Here is a 16,717-nt window from a genome sequence, read left to right as displayed (position 1 = left end):
GCTTTGGGCAATGTTCTGCTGGGAAACCTTGGGTCCTGCCATTCATGTGGATGTTACTAAGACATGTACCACCTACCTGAGTATTGTTGTAGACCATGTGCACCCTTTCATGGCAACGGTATTCCCTGATGGCATTGGCCTCTTTCAGCAGGATAATGCGCCCTGCCACAAAACAAAAATGGTTCAGGAATGGTTTGAGGAACACAACAACGAGTTCAAGGTGTTGGCCTGGCCTCCAAACTCCCCAGATCTCAATCCAATCGAGCATCTGTGGGATGTGCTGGACAAACAGGTCCGATCCATGGAGGCCCCTCCTCACAACATACAGGACTTAAAGGATCTGGTGCTAACGTCTTGGTGCCAGACACCACAACACACCTTCAGATGTCTAGTGGAGTCCATGCCTCGACGGGTCAGGGCTGTTTTGGCAGCAAAAGGGGGACCTACACAATATTAGGCAGGTGGTTATAATGATATGGCGGATCGGTGTGTATATATGCACACACATCAGTATAGAGGCTCTCACTGTCTGCTTGGCAGTCAGGCAGTAATATACCACTGCAGTGTGTGTCCCTCTGGTGGTGAAGATTGGACACTTCATCCATTCAGTGAGGCAGGACAGGATTTAGGAACTGTATTAGTCAGTTTACCAGTACCACACCCAACTGGATCAGGTCATTACATTATAGCTGCAGACATTGTTAGTTGTTCACCTGAGGGGTCATTATGCCATTTGGAATGTTTTGGCAGATCCCTCACCTAAAACCTCCTTTGAGTTAGGCAGAGGTGAAAATACAGACTGTGCAGAAGGCGGTGGTAGGAACAACAATATTCACCCTGCCATCCAGACACCCCCTGCCTACAGATCAGCCTGTCTAATCTGCCAACCCAGAACAGTTTTGCACTGAGCACACCTGGCAATGGTTGGAATGCTAATAAAGTATTCTATTCTGATCTGTCATCTGAAATGCGACCTTTTCAAAGAGTACCTGAAATAAATCCACATCCTCACCCTTGTGTTGTCTTGTTGTAGTAACGTTTGCTATGTTTATTAGTTGTATTGTCTTCTTTCCAGCACCGATTTTTCAGATAATGAATTAATCAGAATGTACTTAATACTACTAAGTTGTTGGGATGTTGCACCTAGCTTCTTAAAAAGTAGCCTATGCATTTACTGTAAGCCACTGTTAATTATTCGGCGGTTGCTTTCAAACTTTTTTTTCTCCATGTGGAATAAAATAATTTGACGTTGTTATATAGCTACATTGGACTGGTTTTATATCGAGGGACGTCTATGTAAAGTTTTAAGCACGTGAAAAATGTCACAGTAATGGTGAGACACTGGCTAGTTACCATTCTAACCTGTATGTCGCCAATCTTGTATTCGCTGTCTTAATGTCAGTCATTCCTGGGACGCGTTCCAACCCGCTCGAGCAGAATCTGGAATGTCCGTAACGCATGTCCACCAGATCTCCACCCTTGCTACGCAAACTGCGGACAGATGTTTACGACCCTTCTGGGTGGAGTTACGTAGTATACGTCAACATTTCCATGTCCTCGTTTCAGACACAGACTGACAGTACAATGAACCAATCAGCGGCTGGAATGTCGAAGTCTCGTTCAATCAGAAGTTCACAAATCGGAAACCTCTGTGTGTTCTGTTTTCCCGATTCTCTTCGCTTACAGCAAACCTTTACTTTTTGGCTGAAGGAATAAGAAACGTAGAAATAAAGCAACAACGAGATTGATTTGGTGGATTCTACAATAACTAGTTTCAACGGTAAGTAATCAGTCTGGATTTTGTTTTCAAAACGTTAGGAGATAATCATCGTTTTCTCCGACGATTTTTGGACATAATGAGGGGCGCTTTCAACTTTACTTCCTGTTAAACTGACAAGGCCGAAAACCGAAGTTTTATGTCAGCTACCCTCGCCCTGATTACAGTAACGCGGTTTCTGGGTGTGATTCTATACTTAGTTCTCCAAACAGATCTTATTTATTATACATTTTATTTTTATAAATCAATTACTGCTGTGGGCTGTCGTGCAAAAGTGAAGTTGACGTGTAGAAGTGTGTTGACTCACTGGGGCACTCCAACTTTAGGGTGTTGTTACAATGTTTCAGTCTCTGCGACATAGTTTAGCCAGTGGAACTAGGAACTGGGATTATGTTGGTGCTTTTTAGAATTCTGTTTGTTATGGGAATCCTGTATGAGGTTCTTTTACGTTACACCCGAGCTTAAAATCACCCATTTAGGTTTAAGTATTATAAAATATGATCAATGCGTTTGTGAGTTTAAATGCACCTACCACGTCGGCACATTTCCCTGCTAGTCAGTTTGCTAATTGTTTTTCCCAATATAAGTCCTACACAGTTTATAGTGCAAGTTGGAGAACAAGCAAATCTTACTGGAAAAGTCACTAAAATCCTAATGCAGAAGTCCATTTGGCCAGTGGTTCATAAACCCTTCCTCAGACATACAATGTACAGCCTTCAATGTGTAAATCAGCCGAGGTAGTTCTGCGCTACAACATAATTGTGAAACGTCTGGGGGTCGCCTAGAACAGTTTCAAGAATCACTGCATGGTTGTTATGGTAGTTTTTGTTACCTATAGCGGCTTCGTGTGGCCTCTGGGTGCATTACAATCTCCTGGTGCTAAAATTCATCCAGTGAAGGTGTTCCATTCCTCTGTGCAAAGAATCTTGCAATTTTTCCTTGTTTGTGTTGAGTCTCTGACACCAGCACACAGTATTGTATTCACACCTGTCAGATGTCTGCCCACTGTAATATGAAGAGGTAGGATCAGAATAAAACTTTGCTCCTGGTTTTGGTTCTGCTTTAGCTGCTCTGTTCTGTGTGGTTTTATGTCACATGATGCTTATTCAACAGAATACAACTAAAACAGCATGGGTTACAAATAGATCACCCTTAATCTGCATTACAAAGACATGTCTGTTCTGGAAACTTTTTTTTTTTTTTTTTTTACCAGTTAGTATTCTTTATCTGACCAATAGCAATATAATCCAATACATTTCTATTTCTCACATGCTTTGTAATCAACCCGTGTAGACTAACAGTGAAATTATTCTTTGTTTACTTATACTCTGCATTGTTTGAAAAGTAAGAGAAAGAGATTAGAAATAGAATAAAAAATTAATATATATATATATATATATATATTAATTTTATATATATATATTAATTTTATATATATATAGGGAGAGATTTTCCACTGAAGGCATATGTAAGCAATAATAAAAATGAATGATAAGCAGGAGTATGGAGTGGTTTTATGTACATATAGGTGACTAGGCAACAGGATGGAGAATAAACAGTAGGAGCATATGTGATATGTCTGGAAGTGGGTTATGCTTGAATGAGCAGTCCAGGTAACCACTGAATTAGCAGTCATAAGTCTTACTAACAACCCCCCCCCCCTCCAGGGAAGGCCCTTGGCCCCTCCCCCATCCCAAAATGCCGTTGGTAACGAGGAACATCGAGCCTCGCCATGTGTGCCGTCAGGCGCTACCCAACACCATTCGCAGTGAGCTGGAGTGTGTAACCAACATCAGCCTCGCCAACATCATACGCCAGCTGGGCAGTCTCAGTACGTGTCTGTCTCTCTGTGTCTGTCTGTCTCTCTGTGTCTGTCTGTCTCTCTGTGTCTGTCTGTCTCTCTGTGTCTGTCTGTCTCTCTGTGTATGTCTGTCTCTCTGTCTCTCTGTGTCTGTCTGTCTCTCTGTGCATGCCTGGGCGTCTGTCTCTCTGTATCTGTCTCTCTGTGCGTGCCTGGGCGTCTGTCTCTCTGTGTCTGTCTCTCTGTGTCTGTCTCTCTGTGCGTGCTTGCGCGTCTGTCTGTCTCTGTGTATTTTTACCTGGTGCAGTGCTTCATTCACTCAGGTCTAAATGATGTGATGTATTGTAATGTGATTGTACATTGTAGGTAAGTATGCCGAGGACTTGTTTGGAGAGCTGTTTGTGCAGGCGGGGGCGTTCGCCATCCGGGTTAACACACTGGGAGAGCGTGTGGACCGTCTTCAGGTCAAAGTCACCCAGCTCGACCCCAAAGAGGAGGAGGGTAAGATTCTTTGTTGCTTGGCCAGTCTGAGCTGGTTTCCTGCCCAACAAACACTGTCTTGCAGTGAGTCTTCAGCACTACAACTTTTCAATTCTATATGGGGCAAAACATGTAGGCACAGCCTGTTTATACCCTTCTCTCAACCCTAACTTTCTCCATGTCCACCTCTTCTCTCTCCTCCATCTCTCTCCTCCTTCCTACCATTACCACTGTCTCTCAGTCTCTCTGCAGGCCATCACCCAGAAGAAAGCGTTTCATAGTAATCTGATCCAGGACCAGCAGTTGTTCTGCAGACCCTCTTTACCCCAGCCTGTACAGGAGACCTATCTGACCTGTAATCCTCCTCCTCCACTCAACAACCTGAGCCAGTACAGGTACACACAGACAGACATAAATACACACACAAATACACCAACATGTTTCCAAACACGCACCATACACTCCCGCAGCCTTGTTTTTCTGTTCTTTGTTGTTGTCGTGACTGTCGCCTGTGGTGGTCGTGACTCGTGACTGTCGCCTGTTGTGGTCGTGACTCGTGACTATCGCCTGTTGTGGTCCTGACTAGGGATGATGATAAGGATGCTCTGAAGTTCTACACGGACCCCTCTTACTTCTTTGACTTGTGGAAGGAGAAGATGCTGCAGGACACCAAGGACATCATGAAGGAGAAACGCAAACACAGGGTAACACACACACACATACACACACACAAGGACACCCTTCAGTTTGACTGTAGTGTGTATTCATCTTATTGGGCCCATTCCTGACTTTTCTTGCTCCCTCTCTTTCTCAATCTCTCTCTCTTCCTCTCTAATCCTCAGTTTTTTTTCTCTGTCTGAGTAGAAGGAAAAGAAGGACAACCAGAATCTTCGGACTCTAAATCCCAGGAAAATCAAGACCAGGAAGGATGAGTGGGAACGCCGCAAAATGGGGGAGGAGTTTGTGGTGCCAAAGAATGACATGGGGTGAGAGAGAAAGAATGTTAGATTGAGTGAGGCAAAAGCAGGTGGGGTTGAGTGTATGAATTGGAGAGTGAGGGGAGGGAGATATGAGTGTAAATGAAGAGGACTGTCATTTTGATTGGCTCTGAACTAATGTCTGATAAGTACTCCGTTTCTTGGTGTATATAGAGAATCTCTAGAGGGTCTTAATGGCAGTATTGGTTCTGGAGAAGGGTGTTACTCCCCGGATGGTTTGGACCAGAGCACAGGGTCGTACGGCTTAGATCCAGGCTCCCCTCTCCCTCATCCCACTCAGGATGACTTCCTGCCGCCACCACCGCCTGACATGGGGTAAGTAGTTGGGATGAAATGTGGAGCAGTACATTTACCCTTAGAATTTAGCAAAGACAGTCTTTTAAACGCGTATTTTGCGCTAACTGAGCAGGAAGAATGTAAACACTCCCCTGCGTTCTCATTGGCAGATATCATGACGGGCAGTACGGAGCTCCAACCCAGAAGCGCACCAGCCTTTTAAGCCCAACACACCCCCCTCCAGCCCCTCCCATGCCCTGTTCTACTCCCACCGGCACCAGACCCAACCTGTCCCCTCCCCCTGCCCCCCCTCCCCCTCCCCCCTCAACTGGCTTCGGAGTCCCCCCACCTCCTCCCCCCTCTGGGTTTGATTCTTCCCCTCCCGCTCCCCCACCCATCACCAACTCTGCCTATCCCTCCCCTCCTGCCCCACCTCCCCCTCTCTCTCAAGCCTCATTGTCTCCGCCTCCTCCCCCCTCTCTCCCCCAGGGTGGGGGCGCACCTCCTCCTCCTCCTCCCCCTCCTCCCCCCGGCCCCCCTCCTCCCTGTGGACCTCCTCCCCCTGGCCCACCTCCCCCCTCCTTCTCCATTGGTGCTCCGCCTCCTCTTAAATCCACCCAGGCTCCTTCAGAAGCCCCCCCTGACGCACACAGTGACCTGCTATCTGCTATCCGGCAAGGTGAGTCGCACGCGTGCACACACAAAATTATACATGTACGTGTGCACGCATGCCCATTATACAATTATACATGTACACATGCTAAACCCCCCCCCCCCCCCCCCCCTTTGCAGGTTTTAATTTGCGTAAGGTGGAAGAACAAAAAGAGCAGGAGAAGAAGGACAACTATGGCAATGATGTGGCGGCCATTTTGTCTCGCCGTATTGCTGTGGAATGCAGTGACAGCGAGGATGACTCTTCTGAGTTGGACGATGACGACTGGTCCGAGTGAGAAACCCCTTCATCGCTGTTACATCATAGTCTTCCTCAGAGAGAACGAGTTGTGCCCTCAGCGAGTAATGGCTGTAACCAGTGATCTTAAAAAGTAGAGATCAAAAGATGTCTGTCTGTCTTTCTATCTCAGGCTGTCTCAGCCTCGTTCTCAGTGTTTCCCACTCCCATCTTAGCCAATCACATTCCCTGTATGCTTTGTAGAACAGAAACGAGAACCCAAACATTTGAATGTGGATAATGGTCCAAATAACAAAACAAAAACATTCTAAGGGACACAGGGCCAAAGATGACCTACCAATATCGACACACACAGTCCCATTATCATCCCATTGGGATGATTAATAAACTTTCATTTATTATTAATCATATTTCACTTAAAGATAATTTACATGTGAGGAGACCCTAATGTTTTTATTTTTTTATTAGTTTTTGTCTGTGTGGTTGGCATGGGAATGGCTTTTTAGGCAATTAGGAATGGGAAGGGACCTTTTTCGGGAAGGAAGTGTTCCAAACCGCATCTAAATGTCCCAAGATGGCCCTGGCGCAATACCACCACGCCCCCTGTCACTCAAAACATGCCCTGCCCAATCAGGGACCAGTTTCTTGCCTTAGCCCAGCCGCTCCATAATGCCTTTGCTTTTTATGTTTCTGTGTGTGACGGATGAATTTGTCCAGCAACAGTGATCTGAGACGGTGCTTCTCAAACCGGTCCTCAGGGACCAGCAGATGTCTCATACTTTAGCTGTAGCCCTGAACGATCTAATCAGATTCACATAATCAAAGGAGTGAATTAGTTCACAGCTAAAATCAGGTCTACTGGCTCATGAGATTCAAAAACATGGAATGTCTGCTGGTTCCCGAGGAGAGGTTTGAGAACCTCTGATCTAATGCTAGGTCTGGGTTGCGTTCCAACATCACCAACGCATTGGATGATTGAGTACCAATGTTAAATCTGTCTCCTAGAAAAACTTGATCCACTTCTAAGTGCCTTCTGTTTGTTATTAAAGCCAAAGTGTAAAGCCACAAGCAGACTTGAGCATGTTGCTATCCATCTGCCTGTTTCTGCTTGTCCTGTCTCAACTTTATCAAGGATGACTATTACAATAATAAAGATATAATGAACAACACTGCTGTTTGGGATTTACGAGGGGTTACGTTTAGGGTTAGGATTCCATTAATGGGTTTCGGCTTAGGGAAAATAGCCTTTTCAATGGGAATAATTTTCTCCACAAGTATTGAGATTCCTTGGGGTGTGCATGGTTGTTCTTGGCTAGTTTTCTTCCACTGGTCCACATGCTTTACTGTTGCTAAAAACCAGTGTTACCAGATTCTCCTGAATATATAAAAAGAATAAAGTGGAGTTGGATTGGACACGGAAGAGCGTAAGACCCAGAGACTGGGATAGGAGAGATGATGGAAACCCGGTGACTGGCGGAGGAGAGAGGAGGGAAACCCAGATATCAAAATAGGGGGGAGACCCAGGAACTGGTGAACTAGAGAGGACAGATGAGGGAGGCCCACGGCCTGGTGGAGGAGCCCATGGCCTGGTGGAGGAGCTCATCGCCTGGCAGAACTGACTGACATGGCCTGAATGTGTGATTTTTGAAGTACTTGGTCTGAATTGAGTGGCCAATATCCTTGGCCTGTTAAATCAGGCCAAGGATATGTGAATTAGTGAATTGCGAGTACATAGAGGGAGAAACCATTTCACTTGTATACCAAATAAATTTCTTTTTATTTCGAAGTAGAAAAAGACAACATTCGTACATTTTATAAAAAAACAACATTGTGCAAAATGAAACCTTTTCAGAGATAGTCAAAGTGCCTTACAATATTTGTGCAAAACATTTATAAGAGTTCAGGATTCAAGTTATTCTGCATTTTGGCCTTTGGATCACAGACATCGCAGCATAGTGTAATCCCACCAGAGCATCCTAGAGCTTATTATATTACAGTCCCTGTGCTCTTAAAGCATGTAGTTTGGATCCAGATGAATTACCTTGTGATTGCATCAGAGTGAATGGTCTGCTTATTATTTGAGGATGAGGCACGTGTTGAGATGATACAGTACGTCAGGTCTCTCAGCCAATGACAGAGCTTATTTTGTCTGATTCCAAAATGTCTGCCTTCTGGAACAGTACATTCTGATTGCTTCTTATCTGAAGTGCAGGTGATGAAGATGACGACGACGTGCTACTCTTATGTGTTTCTTCTATATGGCAGTCTGTGTAGCTGCGTGTGTGTGTGTGTGTGTCCTACACATCGACAGGCCTGTGGGCATAGTGTCTGTGTGGACAGCAGGCGTGCAGAAGCACCTTCCGTATGTCTCTGTTCCTCAGGCTGTACAGCAGAGGGTTGAGCATGGAGTTCCCCGCTGCCGGCACTAGCGTAGCATAGGTGTACAGGGGCGAGCCGGACGCATCGCCCAATAAACCGTAGAGGGCGAATGGCATCCAGCAGCTGACAAACACTCCAAGAACCAACAGCAGCCGAGAGATTCCCTTCCCGCGGCTCCCGTGCTTGCTGGCGTACGATTGGTCATCGGGCAGGAAGTGTCTCTGTGTGGCGATGGCGTGCGCATGCCGCCTGGCGACACGGCAGATCCCGGTGTACAGCTGCAGCGTTACCATGACAACCAGCAGGAAGCCGCCGCAGAGCAGTGAGAGGTACGTCCGGGTCAGAGGTCGTGCCACTGAACAGGATGTGAGGTCATCGAGGCAGTGCCAGCCCAGCATGGGCCCAGAGCCAATCAGAAACGACCCAAGCCAGACGAGTACCAGGAGACCAGCCGTGCAGCGGCGTGAGTGACGGGAACCGTAGGTGAGGGCATGGCTTAGCGACAGGTAACGGTCCAGGGCCACGCCCATCAGGCTGAGGAGGGAGGCAGTCAGCGATGTTGCCAGCAACCCTGACGTCATCAGTTCCGACCAATCATTAGGCTCTAAACAGAACAGGAAGAGGAAGTGGAGGATCAAGGCCACACCCGCCAGCAGATCGGCCAATGCCAGGCTGGCCAGTAGAAGGAAGACAGGAGCGCGAAGAGAAGGCGTGGCCAAGATGGCAGCTACTACGATGGTGTTTTCAGACACAATTAGAGTTCCGGAGACACACAGTAACACTCCCCATAGGCTGACAGGAGAGGCCTCAGGCACTGCTGTGGGATCTGATTGGTCCAGCAGGGAATGGGATGAAGACATTCCTGAACCGGAAGACTCCTCAAACCAGAGGTCAGAGACATTCTGGGTCATCATGGGGCAAACACACAACGCCTGAGAGAGAGAGAGAACACAGAATTGTCAATCCACAGTGTCACTTTCCTTGTAGAAGCAGGTCCCTCTCTCCTGTTCTTGCATGTGGTTTCTTAGTGTTACATAACTGCAGCAGACAGCCACCAATCTCATCTCCTGTGTCTTGGTAGTCTACAGTGACGTTCTCTCCTGTGTCTTGGTAGTCTACAGTGACGTTCTCTCCTGTGTCTTGGTAGTCTACAGTGACGTTCTCTCCTGTGTCTTGGTAGTCTACAGTGACGTTCTCTCCTGTGTCTTGGTAGTCTACAGTGACGTTCTCTCCTGTGTCTTGGTAGTCTACAGTGACGTTCTCTCCTGTGTCTTGGTAGTCTACAGTGACGTTCTCTCCTGTGTCTTGGTAGTCTACAGTGACGTTCTCTCCTGTGTCTTGGTAGTCTACACTGACGTTCTCTCCTGTGTCTTGGTAGTCTACAGTGACGTTCTCTCCTGTGTCTTGGTAGTCTACAGTGACGTTCTCTCCTGTGTCTTGGTAGTCTACACTGACGTTCTCTCCTGTGTCTTGGTAGTCTACAGTGACGTTCTCTCCTGTGTCTTGGTAGTCTACACTGACGTTCTCTCAAGTCTTTGGCAACTTTGGCATCTGGCGGTCTGTGCCTTTATGACACTGGAGGCAGTTACCACTTGAACAACAGTCACTGGTTCTACTCAAGCTTCTCTTTCTGGGGAAACACTCAGCTCATTCCTCACTCGTTTACTCCCTTCATGGATTTTTAAAGTGTGAAACCTCCCTGTCTAGACAATATTTACATCCATCCAATTATTTTAAATCCACAAGGGTTAGTGAATGGGTGCCCACTCCAGGGACTTGGGGGTGAAAATTTAACATTTCAGGGTTGGAAATAGGCTTGAAGGGGTCTCCTCTCCACTCATCTGCTATAGCCCTGCGCAGAAAATTGTGTAACCGAATTCCAGGAGCTAGGAACTACACATCCACAGTCTCTGTATTTGATGTCCTATGAGGTTTACTTAAGGTTCACATTACATATTAATCTCTCCCGCAAGCAGACGGACAGACACAGACAGATACTACTGACTTCATTGTAAAAGTAAGATCTTACCTTCTAACGAGACCGTGATCACGACTGTCCTAATTGTCTTTGTTCACAGAGAATGCAGGAGACTGGAGATGCTAAGATGTCTTCTGTCTCCACCTTGTATTTTGTAATATTGGTATACCGATGGCCCGTGGTCGGAAATACTTCAATAAGCCGTGTTTTTCCCTATCAGATGAATAACGCGTCCTCCTCGTTCTCCGTTTCTCCGGTGGTGGGAATGACTAGATGTAGCTGATACACGCAGGGTCCTTCACTAAGGAAAAGATCTTAATGACGTCAGTGTTGGTGGGTTCAGCCAATGAGGTGCGGGAAAAGACGGGTTGTGGGGGTGGGATGGGGGGGTCCTGTAGAGTAATTTCATTCAGAAAAATGCGGCAGCTTCCCGCCCCTCCCACTGCGGCTTGCCTCGCGCGCAACTTTTCGCGTAAATAATGTCTGGTACACTGCTGCCGACCTACACGTACACACAACGCAGTAGAGCTCCTGATAAGCCTGAATGGATGAGGGAGAGGGGGAGCGCGATGACTTTGCCTTGGGGAACTGTCCAAGGTGCTGAAACGCAGCTGTCTGCAACGATGTCCTTGAATAATTAATTGATTTGACTGTTTATATACAGTACTGTGCAAAGGTCTTAGGCACCTGAAAGTCGAACTAAAATCATTGATTTGGATAGTAAGTGTTTATTTGTAAAAAGTATATACTCATATATTTTTTATATTATATATGTATTTATTATTACAACACTTACTACCCAGTTAAATACCCTTAATTCGACTTTCAGGTGTCTAAGACTTTTGCACAGTACTGTATAAATTATATGAAATTTACATTTAGATACTTTACATTTGTCTCTCCCCAATTACAAATGTCTTGACAGTTGCGTAATTTAATACAAATTGGAGAAGAGGATCTATAGTGCTTAGAATGACAAGGTAACCACGACCCAAGGTGATTCACTGGCTCTACGCACTGTTTGCCTCCGATGAATCATGCATTGTCGATTGATAAAAACGTACAGAGGCAACATAAATATACATACCGGTCTACAATGTGTTTTGTATGGGACGAAATTAATAATGTAAAGGCCTATAATCAATTATGTCGAAAGACAGATGATGGATAGACTTATGTGGGGAAACCCGGTCATGGATCATATACCTGGTAACAGGAGATACTCGGTTTTCCCACAAAAAAAAAACGTTGTGGGTGGGCTGCAGTGGTTTCTGCGACGTGTGCCTGCGTGGTTACGCACCGCACGGGCAATGCGCAGAGGGGATCCTTGTCCTGTTGTTGCCATAAAACCATATTAGGTATCTGACTTCCGGTTCTCTTGGAAGGAGAAAAAAAGTTAACGGTGAAAGCGATATTGTCTGCCATTACGTCATTTACACATTAGCCGGGATAACTGAGAGCGAGGAGAAGGAAGAGAATCACATATTCAAACCCGTAAAACGATGCCTTATTAATGTCACCCTCGTTGTTCATTGATTTATTTTGAGAAAACAAAAGCTAATTGTATACTTTGTTGCAGTACAGTAACCCCCTGAGCTAAGGCCTTGGCAGGAAATTGAGCAGCCTGTGCAATTATTCAGGTTTCAGACAGGTTAATAACCGACACTACTAACCAAGTGAATGTGGTTCGCATCTGTTATACTAATTTGCACACCTAACCCTAAATAGGTTTATAGACAAAACATTTTGTTTATGCAATTGGAAGCTATAGAGCTAACAGGCTTCGATCTGGCCATTACTGGCTGTCTGCCTGAGGTGGCATTTATGAGTAAGCTCAACCTCGAACTGCTATGACTGCGGAATTGCCTCCGTTATCTAACAGACACTGCCCCTCCCCCAGTATACACAGACACGCACACACACACACACACACACACACACACATCTGAATCTGCAGCCCAAACCAATGTGGTTTGTGTAAGAATGTGTGAGAGGATGGAGAGAAGGTTCTTTATTTGAGGGCGTGTGTGTGTGCATGTGTGTGTGGGGGAGTGGATAATAGGTGCCAATCAATATCTAAAAAATGCATAAAGAATAAACCATTGTAGCAATGTACAGACAGGAATTTACGACGCATACTGTAAGTCAACTAAATGTTTGCATGTGTGTGTATGTGTGTCTCCATGGTGTGTATTTCAGGGTGGGGGTGAAGCGGAGGGTGGTTGCTAGGTAACCAGATAGACTGTGGCTCATGTTACCCTGTTCCTGTTTCTCTCTGTCCCAAATGCAGACGACTCCTCTGTCCTCTGTCTTCTCTTTCTCAAAGCCAAACACCCATCTATTTTTTGTTGAGTTTGAGGCCTCTTTGAGAGAAGCAATCTACAAAAAGCAACATTTAGAAAAAGTTTAAAACCTTTTTGAACCTTGCAGAAAAGTTTAGAACCGTGGAAACCTCATATCCCTGTTGATATTCAGGAGCCACCTGCGAACGGAAGCTGCCTTTCACCTCTCTGAGTAGCCTGGTTTGCACTGGTCTGCACTGGTCTGAGCTGGTTTAAACTTCCGTGGTCTGTAGAGGTCAGGATGCGGGGGTTACAGCTAAAGGCCCTTTCTGCAGTGTTGTTAGTCCTCGCAGTGGCGACCACGTCTCACTGTCAATCGGACTCTTCAGGTAAGTGTGTGGGCATGTTCGATCTGTCACCCTTCAGACCTCCTGACTCTCACCTTTGACCCATCTGTTATATTTGACTACACATCCTTTTAGAGTGTTGTTTCCTCTTTCTCTTGCTTCCTTCCCTGCTCTTTGTGACACTCACAGATGGCTAGGGAATGAATCAGTGGAATGGTTCTTGCATTTTAATTATTTTTGTGTCCCCACTATCTACTTTTGTTAGTTTTTTTGGATTTTGACCTTTTTCACAATGTTTCTATGCCAGTAGTTCAGGTGTTCTTGAATGGATCTTTGTTGTTTATGAGGGAGGCAGATGTGAGAGGGTCTTGCTGATTGACTGACAGCTGTCTCCTCCAATAGACTGCTCTCAGGCTGAGTCATGTGACCTGTGTGTTGGAGACTCCACCCTCAACTTGACTGGCTGTGTCTGGAGGGTTTGTGGGAACGGTGAGAACACACACACACACACACTGACACACATTTAATATAAATTAGCTCACTGGCTTCAAGTAATGGAACCCTCTAGGTCTTTACCAGATGATTAAATTATTCAGTGTGTCAGGATCTGACTTACGCACACACACACACACACACACACCCACAAACAGAGACACGCACCACACATGCCTTCACCCATTTCTGTCTCTCTCATAGGTAATGATACTGGATGTGTGTCTGATCAGGTTGATAATCAGAACTGTAACGCAACCAATGACCCAGCCATGTGCACAGGTGAGTAACACACACACATATATGTTTACACACACACACACACAGATACACATATACTCACATTACATATTTAATTGGAACCCACATTTTTGATTAAAAGAGGACTTGAAATGTTGTCACATTTTCTGTATTGGCAGTTTGATTTAATAACGCACAATGTTAAGGGTTTAGGTGTCTAATCATGCTTATAAGTTTTATTGGCGTCCCGACCAATCAGCTTCAATGCTGAGCACCTCCCTGTGGCCTCCACAGGAATTATAACAGCAGGTGTACTCGGTACACTGGAGAAAACACCCTCAACTTCCTTTTACAGTATAGTGAGTTTAGATGTTTACTGATGGTTACACACCTGGATGGCTAGTGGGATCAAATAGTTGTCTAGAAATGTTAGTCATGTAATATTAGTCATTTTGTATAGAAAAAATAGTAATGTCTAGAAATATTCCTAGTAATTTTGTGACCTGCAACATCACAACAGGGGCAACACAAGATGTGTAACTGCATTACACACACAAACACACACACACACCTACATACACTCACGCTCCTAAAAAAATTATATTGCGAGTGACAATTGTTTGATACTAGATTCCACTAACATTGATGACATTTCCTTATGTAATTTCAGCTATAGAGATCATTATTGTGGCAGAGGGGCAAGGGAATTCAGGTGAGTGAGAGATCATTATGTGGCAGAGGTGGAAGGGAATTCAGGTGAGTGAGAGATCATTATGTGGCAGAGGTGGAAGGGAATTCAGGTGAGTGAGAGATCATTATGTGGCAGAGGTGGAAGGGTACTCAGGTGAGTGAGAGATCATTATGTGGCAGAGGTGGAAGGGAATTCAGGTGAGTGAGAGATCATTATGTGGCAGAGGTTGGAGACTGAGTTGGGTTAGAGATCATTATGTGGCAGAGGTTGGAGACTGAGTTGGGTTAGAGATCATTATGTGGCAGAGGGAGGAGACTGAGTTGGGTTAGAGATCATTATGTGGCAGAGGTTGGAGACTGAGTTGGGTTAGAGATCATTATGTGGCAGAGGTTGGAGACTGAGTTGGGTTAGAGATCATTATGTGGCAGAGGGTAAATGGGACTCCTAAGTAGACAGCCTTTAAGTACAAGCAACTTTCCTTCAAGGGAATCCTCATCCAAACTGAATACGTTTAGATTTCCATCTTATCCAATTAAAAAATCTGCGCACTCAGCCCTTGGTTTGCTTGAGGGGAAAAGGAAACAACTTTGCTCATTTGAAGGTTGATATCACCCACAATTCAATGCAAATTGTAATCACTCTGACTAACTAGTGAACTGCATTGTGAGTTATCTGAGTCTGATCATCACTCTACATGACTTGGGAAAGTTCACTTGCAAGTACACTCAGCTGTGACGAGGTAAAATTTTATTCTCAGTATTAGTACTCATCACTCTCTCTTTCTCCCCCCTTTCTCTCTCACCCCTTATCTCTCTCCCCCCTTATCCCTCTCCCATACTTTTTTTGCCTCTCTCTCTCTCCTCCCCCTCCTCACAATATCTCCTTCCCGCGTCAGACGGTGCACCCCCGGAGTCGTCCGAGTTTTCCCAGGCCAGCTTCGACCTGTCCAGTTTCATTGGAGGAATCATTCTTGTGCTGTGTGTCCAGGCAGGAGGATTCTTCGCCATGCGCTTCCTGAAGAAAGACGAATCCTACGATCCAATGTGAGGGAAGGGGAGGTGTGTGTGTCAGAGAGGGTATGAGTGTGTGGGTGTGTGTGTGTGTGCGTGTGCGTGTGTGTGTGTGTGTGTGGGTGTGAGAGAAAGAGAAAGGGAGATTGTATGTGTGCGTGTGTGTGTGAGAGAGGGACAGAGTGAGGAAGGAAAAGTGTGTGTCTGTGTGTGTCTGTGTTTTGCTCCACAGTGACGTCTAGTGGTCTGAAGTAATTGAATAATGGGCTGAACTGTCGTGTCTCTCTGTAAATCTCCTACACAGAGAGCAGCCAGCCTAGAGGGGAGACAGGAGTACAGGAGGACACAAGGGAGGGATGAAGGAGAGATGTGACTCATCATGGCGTTACCATGCTTTGGTTGACGTCAATCCAGAATAATTTAATGTCTGTGTCTGTGTGTGTGTCGTACTCTGGTGGGTGTGTGTGGATGGGGGTGTTATTTTCTAGTGTGTGTGTGTGTGTGTGCGTGTTATACCCTAGTGTTTGTGTGTGTGTATGTATTGTGTGTGTATATATGTGTGTGTTGTACTCTGGTGGGTGTGTGTGGATGTCTGTTATTCTCTAGTGTGTGTGTGTGTGTGTGTGTTATACCCTAGTGTTTGTGTGTGTGTGTGTGTGTATATATGTGTGTGTTGTACTCTAGTGAGTGCGTGTGGATGTGTGTGTTATTCTCTAGTGTGTGCGTGTGTGTTATACCCTAGTGTTTGTGTGTGTTATACTCTGGTGGGTGTGTGTGGATGTGTGTGTTATTCTCTAGTGTGTGTGTGTGTGTGTTATACCCTAGTGTTTGTGTGTGTGTGTATGTATGTGTGTGTTGTACTCTAGTGAGTGCGTGTGGATGTGTGTGTTATTCTCTAGTGTGTGCGTGTGTGTTATACCCTAGTGTTTGTGTGTGTTATACTCTGGTGGGTGTGTGTGGATGTGTGTGTTATTCTCTAGTGTGTGTGTGTGTGTGTGTGTTATACCCTAGTGTTTGTGTGTGTGTGTATGTATGTGTGTGTTGTACTCTAGTGAG

At 45.5% G+C, this 16,717-nt stretch overlaps 3 protein-coding genes across 3 annotated transcripts; 2 read left to right on the top strand and 1 right to left on the bottom strand.

The window, feature by feature from the left end:
* Window positions 1-1,637: 1,637 nt before the first annotated feature.
* Window positions 1,638-7,411, top strand: wasf2 (WASP family member 2). Its single transcript, XM_029122910.1, has 9 exons — window positions 1,638-1,780; window positions 3,445-3,608; window positions 3,945-4,079; window positions 4,300-4,453; window positions 4,645-4,762; window positions 4,923-5,044; window positions 5,210-5,371; window positions 5,503-6,011; window positions 6,125-7,411. The coding sequence occupies exons 2-9, from the start codon at window positions 3,476-3,478 to the stop codon at window positions 6,280-6,282; spliced, it is 1,491 nt and encodes a 496-aa protein (XP_028978743.1). The 5' UTR covers window positions 1,638-1,780; window positions 3,445-3,475; the 3' UTR covers window positions 6,283-7,411.
* Window positions 7,412-7,494: 83 nt separating this feature from the next.
* On the bottom strand, window positions 7,495-11,266 carry gpr186 (G protein-coupled receptor 186). The gene is made up of 2 exons (XM_010873255.3): window positions 10,651-11,266; window positions 7,495-9,553 (listed from the first exon to the last, which is right to left on the bottom strand). Exon 2 carries the CDS (start codon window positions 9,533-9,535, stop codon window positions 8,540-8,542), a length of 996 nt encoding a protein of 331 aa, XP_010871557.1. The 5' UTR covers window positions 9,536-9,553; window positions 10,651-11,266; the 3' UTR covers window positions 7,495-8,539.
* A 229-nt stretch (window positions 11,267-11,495) lies between these two features.
* Window positions 11,496-16,157, top strand: cd164l2 (CD164 sialomucin-like 2). The gene is made up of 6 exons (XM_020050065.2): window positions 11,496-13,270; window positions 13,631-13,717; window positions 13,925-14,002; window positions 14,631-14,672; window positions 15,547-15,694; window positions 15,966-16,157. The coding sequence occupies exons 1-6, from the start codon at window positions 13,183-13,185 to the stop codon at window positions 15,979-15,981; spliced, it is 459 nt and encodes a 152-aa protein (XP_019905624.2). The 5' UTR covers window positions 11,496-13,182; the 3' UTR covers window positions 15,982-16,157.
* The last annotated feature ends 560 nt before the right edge of the window (window positions 16,158-16,717 follow it).

This window comes from Esox lucius, chromosome 10 (genome assembly GCF_011004845.1).
Source record: "Esox lucius isolate fEsoLuc1 chromosome 10, fEsoLuc1.pri, whole genome shotgun sequence".
NCBI classification, from domain to species: Eukaryota; Metazoa; Chordata; class Actinopteri; order Esociformes; family Esocidae; genus Esox; species Esox lucius.
Note: the sequence above shows the minus strand (reverse complement) of the source record. Positions and strands in the feature narration are given on the sequence as shown.